The sequence below is a fragment of the Hirundo rustica genome, chromosome 1 (genome assembly GCF_015227805.2).
Source record: "Hirundo rustica isolate bHirRus1 chromosome 1, bHirRus1.pri.v3, whole genome shotgun sequence".
NCBI classification, from domain to species: domain Eukaryota; kingdom Metazoa; phylum Chordata; class Aves; order Passeriformes; family Hirundinidae; genus Hirundo; species Hirundo rustica.
Genome location: NC_053450.1, coordinates 3,655,890 through 3,670,461, shown reverse-complemented (window position 1 = coordinate 3,670,461; position 14,572 = coordinate 3,655,890). Strand labels below are relative to the sequence as shown.

At 39.7% G+C, this 14,572-nt stretch overlaps 1 protein-coding gene across 1 annotated transcript in view; it reads right to left on the bottom strand.

Moving 5' to 3' along the window:
• TRAPPC9 (trafficking protein particle complex subunit 9) overlaps positions 1 to 14,572 on the bottom strand; it is a 319,212-nt gene that overhangs the window by 297,514 nt on the left and 7,126 nt on the right. The window contains exons 3-7 of the mRNA XM_058422961.1: positions 10,394 to 10,539; positions 8,150 to 8,278; positions 4,332 to 4,358; positions 3,042 to 3,163; positions 1,220 to 1,345 (exon numbers count right to left, since the gene is read on the bottom strand). Coding sequence (XP_058278944.1) covers positions 1,220 to 1,345; positions 3,042 to 3,163; positions 4,332 to 4,358; positions 8,150 to 8,278; positions 10,394 to 10,539 — 550 coding nt within the window. The remainder of the gene's footprint in view (positions 1 to 1,219; positions 1,346 to 3,041; positions 3,164 to 4,331; positions 4,359 to 8,149; positions 8,279 to 10,393; positions 10,540 to 14,572) is intronic.

Genomic DNA, 14,572 nt, shown 5'->3' with positions numbered 1-14,572 from the left:
ATAGTTTTCCCCCCCCTTATAAGTGGTTGTTTAACCAGATGTTTTCTGCCATCACTCATTCCCTGCACCTGTCCCTGTCAATTCCACCCCCCCCTCTCCTCGTGGTCACCCTGTCTGTCACTTCAAGACCCTTCCCTGGATTCTGGAAAGATCCAGGAGAGGTGTGGAGTGGTAGGCTGGTGCCCGGGGAATCCCCTCCTACCCTCCTGTGATTTGTTAATGGTTCAAAGGTTGACACCCCTGTTACCACCCCCATGTTCCCTGGTTGGCTGACCCGTTGTCAGCCCTCCCCCGGTTATAAGTGGCTGTCAGGCTTTGATCTCTGCTCTCTCTGGGCAGCAGTGGTCTGAGGCGGAGCTCTTTGCCGGACTCCTCTTAATAAACTACCTTCTACCCTGCCTAAAGAGAGACGACTCTTTTTCTGTCGCCGCAGTCGCAACTCCATCAGGTCCACTCGCTGGTGTGGGGAACCAAGAACCTACCGGGAGGAGGTTACTCGCCCTGCCTGTAACCCCGACCGATCCTCGCTGTGGCAGTGCAGAACTGAGCTAGCCTGTGCGCCTGCCAGGTGTGAGGGGACACTGCTATAGCCAGTAAGAAACCTGACAGCTTTTTATCAGTTCTTTCAACCACAGCAATCTCTCTGTGAGCACTGACACCAAGCTTGAGACACTGCTCAAATGTTAATGTTATTTTGTGGTGATATTGAACACTTTCCACACAGTTCCAAACACTGACTTCCCCCCTGAATTCCTTTCTGTTTTGGCTTAATTAAGACTTTGCACTACACAACAAAAATTCAGTTGATTAAGAACACTGATCAGACCTTTCAGCTCACTCTGCAACAGGCCATTCCTGATTTGCTCAGCTTCATTGAATGAGATGCAATCAAGAAAATTTAAAAGATCCACTGCAGAGCAGTCCCAGGCAGCTGTTTTTCCCTGCTACAGCATCACAAGAGAACAACAATGGGATTTTTTTACTTTCACAAGGGAGACGAAGCAAGAGAGTTTCATCTCATACTAAGTCCTCATGGATTTTGGATGAACTCTCAATACCTTGTAACCCAGACTCACAGATGTGAAAATCCTCAGAAATCAGGCTCTAGTCAGAAGGAAGGCAGTGATACAGAAAATAAACTGGAATCTTCTGAATCTAAGTAACTTTCAGTATATTCTGTCAAATGACAAGAGAAAAATAACTGGACTTTCCAACTGACCTGTCGAAGGTTGATATAAACTGCATTTTGCAGAAACTCAGAGGCTTCCATGCTCCTCTTCTGCATTGCCAGGACTCTCACAGCCTTCACACAGGCTTCCAGTTCAATCACACCAGCGTTCTTGTACTTTGAGAAGGAGAAAATTAAAATGATATTGAAGTATTGCACCTGTTAGATTTTATAAGCATTCCTGCTCAGCACATAAATCAGCTGTCATATCCTCCAAACCCAGCAATTCCTTAATGCTAACGACTACACTGTTAAATTATCAACATATGCCCAAGTGAAAATTAAGGTGTCATCTAAAGTATTATTGTGCAAAACAGCTGTTTCCAGCCTCCTCACTCACTGCTCTCATTTTGAGACAGAGGACAGCTTCAGTCTGAGAATTCAGACAAGTAGAAAAGCCAGGAATATTGGAACCATTTGGGATAACCTCTTACAAATGGCTGGCTGTGGGTGCTGTGTCTGCAAATAAATTCTACCTTTACAATGCAAATATTTTTATTACTGCATCCATTTTCCCTTGAGTTAAAACAATAACCCTGATGACAAGAGAATTACAAACCAATCTGAGTGTTCCAGTATTTGTTTGCAAAACCTTTGCTGTAAATGACTGTTTTGTGTTTTAGCTTGCTTAAGGAAGCTAAGGAGACAATGCAGATGTGCACTGAACTGCTTGTGCTCAGATAACAAACAGGCAATTTTCCAGCCAGACAATCTGATCTGGTGATTTCTTCATACAACACTGATACTGGGTATTTGATTTGGCCCACTTCCTGCTGAAGTTAAGCTCTCTTCACGCATTTATATTTGAAAACTAATGGGGGAAGGACAGCTCAATAACAAAATACAAGAGTTATGCCAGCAGAGCTGTTACATATTCCTCTCTTGTGCATTTATATTAGAAAATCACTGGAGATTGAACCTATTTTAGAAGGTGCTACAAAAGCTTTTTCAGCTGAGTGAGAAAATAAAAAATACGCAGAAAGTGCTGCTTCCTCAGCATTAGAGCAAGGAGTTACTCCATAGGTCTGCAACAAACAGAAGGTAACTGTGCTTGTCTTGAAGGGTTATAAATCAGTCCTGACACAAAGCTCTTTGTTATTTCAAGGGAAGCTGCAGTGAAGCACAATTATTACTTGCTGAGAGCACAGTGCATATTATAAATAATCAAAATATGAATATCCTGCCCTAAGCCAAACAAAGTCCAATAATTTTATACTCCTAGAAACATCACACTCTTTGTAGATGAGCAGCGTACCCTTAAGGTGACATTAAAAAGCTGAATGCATCCTTGACAGTTATTGTTTTACTGATGGATTCTAATTTATCTGACACTATGCCCAGAACTATCACCTTTCATTGCTCCTGATCATAAATTAACTAATGCACACAATTGAACTTGTTTCACTTGGAGAGTCTCCCTTCAACACGGTCATGAAAATGCCTGTAATAAATATTTACAAGCTTAGTCTAAAGATAATTTACCAAACAAGAGAAATACCTGAAATTAAAAAGTGATTAAATAATTCTACTACAATACAATTAAACTTACCTTTATGTTGATGTGAACACCAAGCACTATTTTCACAGTACAAAACAATTATTTTTCTTTTCTTATTATGATTGCAGACATTAAGCTCCTTTTCCATCTCAGGCTTTGAGCATTTGCACAAAAACCTAAAAACTGCTCCAGTTGAGCTGGAATCTGTTTAACAAACCTCACTGCCATGCTTTAAAAGATCCTCCAAAACCAAAGCCTCAGCAGTTCACTGTTGAAAAGAACTTAAGGTACTCATTTAAAAATAACCAAGATTACCTTGCCATAGTAAGAAATGGCTTCTTTATATTTTTCTATGATGTCTTCAGGACTCAGGCAGTTTTTGGCACGTCCTATCTCAGCACTGGTATCTGCATTTATCCCGTTGGAAGTCAGAGCACCTAGAAGAGAACAGGGTCAGATATGAGCACAAGGACTCTTGGCAAATGCTAAATAATCTAAAATGCAAGCTAGGATATGCTAGGTTTGACATAGGATACACAAAGTACACTTGCCCTACCTAGAAAGAAAGGAAATAATCTTTCATTTAGTAAAAAATCATGATTTTTAGCACTTATCTGAATGTTTAGACTATGAATAAAATATAGATTGCTAAAATTATATTATGGCCACATCTGAATAGGCAGTTTTAATCTTTGAACTATTCCTTCTTCTACTTTAAAAATGTTTCTACAGCATACCTTAGGGAAAAAAAAGGCTCAGACAAAACTGTAAGAAATTGGTTTTCTTATATAAGAAAGAAGGCAAGAGACAGAAAGGGTCTATATAAGGGAAAAGAATTTGAAATAGATGCCAAGGAAATCTGCGGTGTTAGAAAGAACATGAAAATTTTATTTTTAGCATTTGATTTTATTGAGGAGTTAACATAATAAAAGTGAAAACACATCAAAGGTTTGGCAAGGCTCAATACCTTCTTATGTATTACCTAATCTGTAGCATTATACTGTAATTTATTTAGGCTTATACAGTAATTTATTTCTCCAACAGGTTTCTCTGCTAAAATGGCAAAAAAATCTGTGTTTCAGAGCGGGCCCTAACTGTCAATAGACAGTTAAAAACTACTGTGAAAGGTATTTCTGAATATACTGAGAGAGCAAAAAGAATACTTCTTTACATACTTAAATGCTAGGAGAACTTTTTTAATATGTTTAATAACCTTAAAGAATCAGACCAAGCACATCTGGAAACTAAGAGTATTTTTATGGAAATTAAAGATATTTGTTCATGATGACTGAGGAAGCACCATGACACTACACAACTACATATGATCATTCAGGTTGGTCACTTCAAAAAGATTTTTATATCCTCACTACTCATGGAAAGAAATCCTGTTGATTAGAATTTATAGAGACACAATCATGGAACTATAGCATTTATTTTGTGCCAGTTACCCTTCAGTCTCTGTAATTTTTCCAGACTTATAGCCAAAAACTAAAGCATCAGGGATCACTACTAGTTTTGGCAAGTGGCAATAACTATCTAAACAATTGCAAAACACATCAAGTAATACAAGAAAATACTTTGGAAACATGCAGGAAAATAAAGTACCTGGATCAATGAGAACTTCTTGTGCCCCTAAAAGGAGGAACAAAAATGATTTTTTCAGCCTTAAATAGAGCCAGCAAAGTAAGTTCTTATAGTGTTTTATAACATCAGGCTTGAACATAATCATCAGATTTATCAGTATTATCATTGCTATTGTGAAGGACTACTAATTATAATTCAAGTAGTCACCATATGTTAAATTTCATTTTGTTAACAAATAAATGTAAAAGTCTATAAAATTGCAATGATAAGATAAATTTCAGAATTTTCAGTGTTTAATTTAAAGCTACATCTTTTTTCCTTTATCTTTATTGTTTTGGTTAGCAAGCTTCCATTACAGTCCACTTAGTATTAGTGCCAGGACCTACAGTACTTAAATCTCCTTGTGGGAGCTCATTTAATCTGAACAGTACTCAAGAATAACATTTCCAAGTAATTTTATCCCTTTTAATTGTCATTAATTTTGCTCCATCAAATTTTCTGAGTAATTGAGTCATGTCAACCCAGTAAGCCAGACTGTCATGAAAGAGTTGCCAAGAGTACTGCAGAGTTGGATTACCAGGGACAGAACACCTCGTAGCCCTAAACTTTGGTTAAACATGGCAATAAAATTGTTCATATCAGGGGTTAAGCAGTCAAAACAAATTATTTTATCAGCAGGACAGACCCTCCCTTCAGGTGATTTGCCCAGATTCCAGACAAGTGAAGCAGAGATTTAGATCTAGACCCAAATACACACCAGCACTTCACTCAGGTGTCATAATTCTGCCTGGAGAAAGAGGAACATCAGGCAACAAAATCAAGATCTCAGAACTCCCAACAAATAAAATCCAGATTTTGGAGAAATCCAAAATAGCCAGTGACCTAAGCGTAAAGCAACCCAGACTTGTTTAACATAAAAATCCCATAACTGACAGACCACATCCAGATTTCCTGGCCAGCAGGAACTGAGCAACTCAGAATCTTCCTTTACAGTGAAGGCTGCAGAGGCACATCCAGGAATTCAAGGGGACATGGCCTAAACCTGTTCCCACACAAACAAAAGGGTTTAGATACCTGAGAAACCAAAATTCCCTTTTCACAGAATCACTGAATGGTTTGGGAAGGGACCTTAAAGACCATCGAGTTCCAACCCCTTGTCCATGGGCAGGGGCTCCTTCCACTAGAGCAGATTGCTCAAAAACTCCATCCAGCCTGACCCTGAGCACTTCCAGGGATGGGCAACCATGGTATAAAGCAGGAGTTCATTTGTATCTTGGAGCTTTCTTTCCAAAGCTGTTTCTACATAAAGCAGACACCCCATTTGCCGGGCAGCCAGGTCCTGTGCTGTAGCCTAAAAATGCCAAATTATGGAAATCACAAGGGATTCCAGAGGAAGATGTTTCTCTTGGCTGGATCTGGGCAGGAAATTTTGCCCTGTGAAGGCTGAAGTACAGGCACAAGAAGACGTGCAATTCCAGGTACAGGAGGAAGTACTAAAGGTAGCTCTCACATCTACACGCCTCAAAATCAGGCACAAATGTCAGTTCCAATTGTGACATTTCTTGATTTGTGAAGAATTTGGAAACCCTTTTTTTTCTGTCTTTATTCCACAGAAAGATACGGTGGAATTTGTCCCCCAGATTAAGCACTGTCCTCACAAAATCAATTTTAATGAAAGACTATAACCAAAGGTGCAGTTTGAAAAGATTTTCAAATGAAAGGCATTGCAGAGTCAGGAATAGATAATAAAAAGAGACTTTCAGAAAACCTTCTAGGAAAATGACAGCAACAGCTGTTTGGCCAGAGAGAGCTCAGCAGTTCACACCTCAAAACACAGAGATCATAACTAGAGGTAGGAACAGTATCTAATGGGCCACAAAGTAATATTTTAGTCTGCAAAGGATGACAAAAAAACTGTAATCATTTTTTCTTCATAGAAAAGTCCTTTGAAAAATCTTGTCGTATGAAACTAAAACATTTTTAAAATACAACTACACTAACAAGTTTGCCAACTGGACTTCAAAATACAAGACAACTTAAATAGAGACCCAGCAGTAATATACCCAAAATATATTCAATTATTCTGATAGCTCTGACTAATTTGTTACCTTCTTTAGTAACCAGGAGTACCCATGACAAAGAAACAGATTACAACATCTCCTGATAAATATTCACTGAAAAGCAGACAAAGGTCACTAACCAGGTGAAATTGTAACAGCCAATGTAAAATGCATTCATAGGTCATGGGACCAAATGCACAGACTTTAATTACTAGATATTGTATAAAAATTAGTATCCTGTCCTGAAATAAGGTAATTTTACTATCACCATGATCTGATTTCAACACACAGAGTTCATAATAAGGCAAGTGTTCACTAGATTGTGACTTATAAAAAAATAAAGATGGGTGGTTGCTTCTTTTAGATGAAGGAATTAATTTTGACCACATTGTACACAAGAGAACTTAACACCAGCACTTAAACCCAGCTATGTCTCAGTCCTGAGTGGATGCATACACAGCAGCAGCTGTGCTGGGTTATCCCAAAGGCCGGTGTAGCTCACACTAATCAATGTATTTCCATCTCCCTACCCCAGTCCAGCCTCTGTGGAAAGCCACAGAGCCTTTCAGGAGCTGCAACACCACGTGACAACTGTCAGGTTATGTGACAGGCTCATCTGCACAACCACAAAGGAGCAGAAAGGATCAGTGACCATCAGCTGAACCCCAACAACCAAATCAGAGCCACCAGAGCTGTGTGGGGGTGAAGCTCAGCTACACAAGGAGCTCTGGATCCTCTCACAGACAGACTGAGGGCTCACCCCCTACAGGGATATGGGGCCCACTGTAGGGAAAGAATGTCTTGGGATTGTACAAGTTTCCTTGTGGGGTGCATGGGACGAGCCAAAGACAAGGAGAAGGAGGGGCTGAGGCAGTTTAGGGAACAAGCATGGAAAAACAGAGGGGAGTACATGCATGTGTGCTGGTCTAAACACCAACAACTGGAATGGGCTCTGGGTCTCAGCCTTGTGGGTTGAGGTGCCAGCAGCTGCTGCAGTCCAGTGGCCAGCTCCTGGCTAGACTGAGGCTGGCTGTGTGCTCCTCCAGGTCTGCTCAGCCTCCTGTCTGCCAGGACCCGGGGACATGGAGCTGCAGCAGCCTTGCCTCTCTCACACACACCACCACATCTGGTAACTGAATGACAAGTTCCATGTCATATCTGCTTTACCATCTCCTAAGCTCTGTTTGATGTCCTCCAGTTCTTCTCTTGAAAGAAACACTGAACCTTTGGTCCCTACCAATCCCTTTCCACAATGCTCACTGTATTACAGACTGCCCTCATATTTCTCCTCAACCACCTCTTTTGCAGTCCAGAGTTTAGAAAAAGCATACTAAACCTTAAAAATTATGATGGTTTATTAGCATTTCATTAACAAAATCTATTTATTACTCATTGACTTTAGAATAGCAAAAAAAAAACCTCCAAATAAAATGTACCCAACTTAATTCTTTTTAATACATGCAGCTCTGCCAGATCATATTTTATGAAAACTGTCTGCATGTCCTCCAGCAAAATTCAAACTAACACAGACACTACTAACAATCAGATCAAGTAATCAAAAGCTTTGCAATTCTGTGCAAAGCACATGTGTTGACAGTAACACCAAAACAAAAAAGTAATTGAAAAAATCTAAAAAAGCCCAACAAATTCTTCCCCAAACCTCTCTCCTCTGATTAACACTGTCATCTGTATAATTTTATGTTAGGATTTAGGATGTAGAGAGAAGGTTTGAGATGTTTAGTAGTGGCAAATAGAATAAAATTAAAATGCCATCCTTACCTGGCCTGTGCCTGTTGCCTGCCTCAGCAGAAAGAGAACCTCCTTGAGCCCTGCGAGACCCAACTTTACCCCCAGTGCCACCTGGGTAGTGATAGATGACGGATGCTGAGCACAACCCCTCAAGGGCAGCTGCAGAGAAAAGAAAAAAGGCCAGCAGATTAGTAGAGACATTTGCAAGAAGTGAAGTATCCTGTGGTAAAGTCCACTTACACAAACAAAATACGCCTGAAATTGGAGGTCTAATGACAAAGGCCACGGAAAATTCTGACATACTCAATGTGCTTTTCACCTCTGTGCTCACCCTCAGAGCTCCCATTGCCCCAACCCTACTGAAAGACTCTGCAGGAGAAAGAACTTGTCAGAGCAGAGGAAGCTCACATGAAAAGCACTTAATCCAACTGGATCCAATTCCACAAAACTAGGTAAGATGCCAAGAGAGCTGACCAAGGTAAGACCACTCTCTCATCACCTCCAGCAGGTTCATGCCTGTTGGGGGAGGTTTCTAGAGGCTGGGAAAAGGGAAACATCATCATCTTTGAAAAGGAAGTACCAGCACAGAGGAGATCAACATCAGATTCCTGGAGAGGCTACACAGAAATCCTACTGGAAGAATGTTAAGTGAAAGAAGGTGTCTGTGAATAGCACACATCGATTTGTTGAGGATAAATCAGTCTCTGGCAACCTCACTGCCTCCTATGAGGAGATGATAAGCTCAGTGGACAAAAGAACAGCAGTGGATGTTGTGTATTTTGACTTTCAAAACATCTTTGGACGTGGTTTTCCTCAGAATGCTTCCAGCCAAATCAGGAAGACTGGGATAGCTGGTCTATAAAGTAGATAGATCAGCTGGACAGCCAGAGTCAAAGGCTTGTGATAACCCAGTGGCTGCCTGTGACCAGTGGTGCCCCTCAGGGGGACAATAGTCAATACAAAATACTCAAGCCTTCATTAACTGCCTGGATGATTGCATAGGGCACACCCAGAAACTTCCCAGGTGACACCAGACTGGGGGGAACAGTAGGGGTGGCTTTCAAAGCAGAGAGAACTTGCCAGGCTGGCAGAAGCCACATCCCAAACAGGGCTGGTGGGAGGCCATGAAAAGGGTTGGGGGACTGGAGTTCCTGGCATGTGAGAAGCAGGAGAACTGGGCTTGCTCAGTCTTCCAGAACAAGAGGCTGAAAGTTGATGTTCCTGCTGCCTTTAAAACACCCAGTGGGAAGGTAAGGAAGAGATGGAGGCTGGTGCTTCTCAGAGCTGCACTGACTGGATGAGAGTCAACACACGTGGACATGAGAAATTCTGCTTTAAGCTTCGTTTTGTTGTTGGGTTTTTGCAAGTTATGATCAGCAAATTGTTAGAACAGGTTGCTCAAAGACTGTAGAACTTCCATCATTAAATATACATGAAATTCAAGTGGACAGGCACCTGAACAACCTCATTTAACTGGATGTGATATAAGCAGATCAGATTTACAGACTTATCAAATTATTTGGCTTGGAAGAGTCCTCTGGAGGTCTCTAGGTAGAATCTGAGGAATTCTAAGGCATTTGGAATTATGGAAAGAATGAAGTGGGAGGACAAAAGATGTTAAGGTTTTCAGAGCATGTAATCTACAGGGCCATTAGGAAGATAAATGAGTTTCCATATGGAATGAGAAAGCTAAATGCAGAACTGGAGACAGTGACTGTCCTGAAAGGGTATGAAGTTGAGAAGCAGAAATTGTGCTCAAAGATCATTTGTATGGCCAATAAATAACAAAAAGCAGGTATAAAAAAAAGGAGGGAAAGAATGGAGGAAAGGCAGGGGGGAAAAAAGCAAATTCTAGGACCTAATACGAAAGGAAATTATGCCAGTGCAAGTTTAACACTTGGAGCTTTGAGAGATTAAAGGCAAAAATCTTTTTCCAACAGTCCAGACTGGACAGCCATAATAAATATTTTTAAAACACCTATATAACCCAGTGAATCAAAATAAAATACTTTCCTAGGAATCATGAAAAAATCAGACACAATTATTTTTAAGTACATGCTTTACTACAGTAACACAATTTATCCTGTTTAGGTTTTCCTAAACACATTCCTTTCTCAGGTCTTATTGACCAATTTTTGCTTCAACTTAATTCTAACTCACCTGATATCCAGATTTTGGTCACTACAATCATTCCTACTTTTCACAATGCCTAAGGAAATTACAGAGGATAGCTTGATTAACTTGGGTTCAGCTACTGCCACCACCTAACCCTACCTCCAAGCCACAGGAAGTCGTTGACAGAGCGCAGCAGCTCCACTGCCATGTGATAATGCACCAAGGAATCCTGCAGCATTCCCGCCTGCAGACACAGATCTCCCACGTGCTTCCGCATCCGGCCCTGGCAGCGCTTCTTGTAGTGTCTGCAAAATGAAAGGTGCACTTCAGTTACTGGCAGGGAATGCTTGTCTGGGGTAATAAACACCTAAAGTCAGTTTTCTTTCCTCTTTAATAGTAGATCAACATTGATTTACTCTCTGCATCTAAGCAAATACGAATGCTAACTAACATAATATGCAAAAGGACCAACAATTTGAGGATATATTGGAAAAAAGCAACATACCACAAGTTTTGGCTACACAGCATTTACACAGCTAAAGTCACTTGCCCTGAAAACCTCCAAAGCAAGGTTCCTGCAGACTGCAGTGCGTATTCAGCTGCCTGTTCATAGTTGGTATGCTGCTTTTTTGTTTTTCCAGTACACCCAAAAGCTCAGTGTTAAGCCAGGGTGGTCTCCTGTTCTGCCTTTTTCTTTTCCCTCAGTAGGGGATGGTTCTTCTTGTGCTTCCAGAAAGCTGCTCTTGAATAAATCCCAGAACTCTATGAATGCTTCCCATGGAATCCCTCACAGTTTGGCTCTGAGCATAGTAAAGGCGACCTTTCCAAAATCCTGCTCTGGGTCTCTGCTCTCCTCTGCTGGAACCCTCTCCACACACAATCCAAAGGTATCGGGGGCCCAGAATCCCCTCAGACCCCTCCACACCTCACAAACCTCTCCCTGCTCCCAGCCCCTTCTTTTAAAGGGATGATGAGTGAAAAAGCACCATCACTTTAGGCAACAGCTAAGAGGGTTTCTCCTCTTACTACTCTTTTTTTACATATTAAAATAAATGATGTTCTTCCCAAATGAACAGACAAAGCCTACTGAATATATTCAACAGTCACCTTGGTACAGCTGAAAAGGCAATTTCGGCATAAATCTGCATGATAAAAGCACTAATCCTACTATTTTGGGGTTTTTTCGTACATTTCAGCTAAAGAAATGTAACAATGCAAAGCGAGACACACTGAACTTGGAAAACACCTCAGGGTTTAAGTGACAGTTCAGAACAACTCTGCTCTCCCAAGTCCATGAACAATCCTCCTGTTCTACCTCCTGCAAAAGTATTCCCTGGCAAGAATGTCCTTGCATTATAATTATAAAATTGTTTTATGAGGAAGAAATTTAAATGTCAACTTAGATATTTTATTAATTCATCTATGTTACTTTCAGTAGTATATCCTGTTGTTCTAGCAGTGTCTTCTAAGTACATACAGAGAGGTATGCAAGTTCACTTTCCACACATCACACCAAGGAAAAATAGTCTCTTATTTCTTTAGCTAGTTTAAACTAAAATAAAAGTCTATCAAAAATGGAATTTTAATTAGCGGAATTGCTGCAGCTGTCATTCTTTATTGCATACATGAAGTCCAAAGAATCTGGTAAAGATACAAAGAACCATCTTGGACTGACATCGTTGTAAACCTTGAGATTTTAGGAGATGTAGTGATACCTTCAAATTAATTAATTTCATCAGAATAGCTGTTAGACAGGTTGCCCAGAGAAGCTGAGGATGCCCCATCCCTGGAAACATTCCAGGCCAGGCTGGATGGGGCTTGGAGCAACCTGGTCTAGTGAAAGGTGTCCCTGCCCATGGCAGAGGGGCTGGAATGAGATGATCGTTAACTTTTGTTCCAGCCCAAACCAGCCTGTGATTTTTTAAAAAGTTACTGAGACTATTCATACTTAACAACTTTAAACAAAAAAGAAACCCAAAAACCCGCTAGGGTTACACCCACTCTCCAGATGCTGAACTCTTATTCCCTAGAGTGAGACCTGAATATAAGAGGAATGCCAGTGTTACGGAATGAAACCAGGTTTGGAGCAGTGGAGTTTTTTTTTCAAGTGAAGAACTTCCCAGAGGACCCTAGAGATGAAGTGAAATGTCACTGAAATAATCTCCATGAGGCACCTGAATAAACTGTCTTCATGAAGCCTGTAATGTAGAAATGATAAAAGGAAAAGAGGCACAGGACATATGAAATATAAGGGTAGGAATAAGGACATTCATTTATTTCCTTTAGATTTGAAGGCAGAATGGCCAGGAGGAATGGCAGGAATCCAAATAATTACGTATCATTGGTTTATTTGCCTTCAAGGCTATCAGTTTGCCTTGGGCTGTTTACACCAAAGAGAAGCATCTTTTTAGCCACCAAATCATGTCTCATTCCTTGCAGCTGGTTTGGAAAAAGGAGATGAGAAAAGTAACTGATTTATATGGATGGGGGACAGAAATTGAAAAAGAGAAGATATACGGAAGTACAGACAATGGCCTTATAAAAACTAAAGAAAAAAGCTAACAGAAACAGTCTACAAAAAAAAAAAAAAAAAAAAAGAAATAATAAAAGGAGACAAGAAGTATGTCTCCTATTGCTTCTCTCCATCTAAAAATTTACAAATAATTCCTGTATAAATGCTTGCACTTTTCTGATCTATCACACCATATTCATAATTGATGTGAAGGTGTTGACATTAAATGAAGCTCAATACAACTGTTGTTTATCTTTCAGATGTGTCACGAATTGAGTATTTTTCAACAAGCATGTATTTTATAGATCCTTCAAGAACAAAACTGCAAGAAAATTCAAAGTGAACGCTAAAGCTGCTCTGTATAAACTATGGAAGGGCACCAAATCTTACCAGGATTTCAGTCTGAGCTTTGAGTTATAGAAAAATAACTCCATCAAAAAATTCCTTTGTAATCTGGAATCAGCATTGCACAGGAGAGTTTAAATTGGGTATAAATCAAATTTTCCTATTCTCTGCACTCCAAATTGAAAATAACATTGTAAATGTTATATTGCTTTAAGTGTTGTTTTGTTTTTTACAGAAGTAGTGGAATTGGAGAATCACTGTTTCCTTACACAGCTAAAATTCCTTTCCAAGATGCTGCTGCTTCCAATTCCCTGCCTCTACACTTTCAAGCAATCTTTATGTTTATGAACAAATTAAAGTTCTTATTCTCTCAAAACTGTGCTTTATAAGTGTTCTTCCTAATTTTCCAGCTAGCAGATGATTAAGTTCATAAACATGAGTCATACAGCAAAGGAGAAGAGATGATGCCTGACTCCTAAATCAGGACCTGATACCAGAACAGTTTGGATCACACAGTCTCACCACCAGCACTTCCTAAGCTAATTCCGCTGCTGATTTATGCCCACGTCAATATATCTGAAGTTTGAAGGCATTTATTCACCCAGACTTCAATAAACATTGCTCATAAAAACATTGTTCTTCGGGAAACTCTCTTTATTTATAGACAGATAATTTATTTCTGGTGAGGAAGAAATTTACTATTAATTATTCAAAAACTGAATTCACTCCACCTATCTTTAGGCTTTTCAAGGTATTGCCAAGACAGGATCCATCTCTTAAAGTCCCTGCAAGTCTTTGCCACCTTCTTGGAAAATATTTTCTCACTAATTATAGAGTAAGTTTGTACAAAACAAATGTATAAACTGTCTTGACTAGGCACTCACAATTAAGTACAATGAATTTGAATATTTCGAGTATGTCCAAAAAGACAAAAGGCAAAGACTTCATTGAATGAAACCCACTCTCCACAGACCACAAAACTCAAATTTATTTCACATTTGGGAAGCCTATTTTTTAAAAAAATCCTCTATCTACAACATCAAGCCCTTAAAATCATGTCCAAGGGACTCATTGTTTATTCAGTGCTTCCTGGGGTGCAGATTTAATGGGAAAAGAAGTCTATGTGCATGCATATATATATATATATATATATATATGCATAAAATTATGCTTATTTTAATACCGAGCTAGTTTTGCTTCACTGCTTTAGTTGAAGAACCTGAAAGCGAGAAAATTACCCGTATCTTCTCTCAGATTTTTTTTTTTGTTTTTAACCACTCTTTAATATTTTTGCTCTCTCCTGCTTAATCCTAATCTATTTAAGGACAGGAAACCCATGTAAATTAACAACTACTTCCTCTAGGATAAGAGGACAACCTTTCTCTAGGCCAGTTCCTTGTAGCACCCCACTGCCAAGAATATTTCCTATTAATTTTTCTTCCAGAAGATCATTTACAACATTAAATTTCAAAGAAGCACCC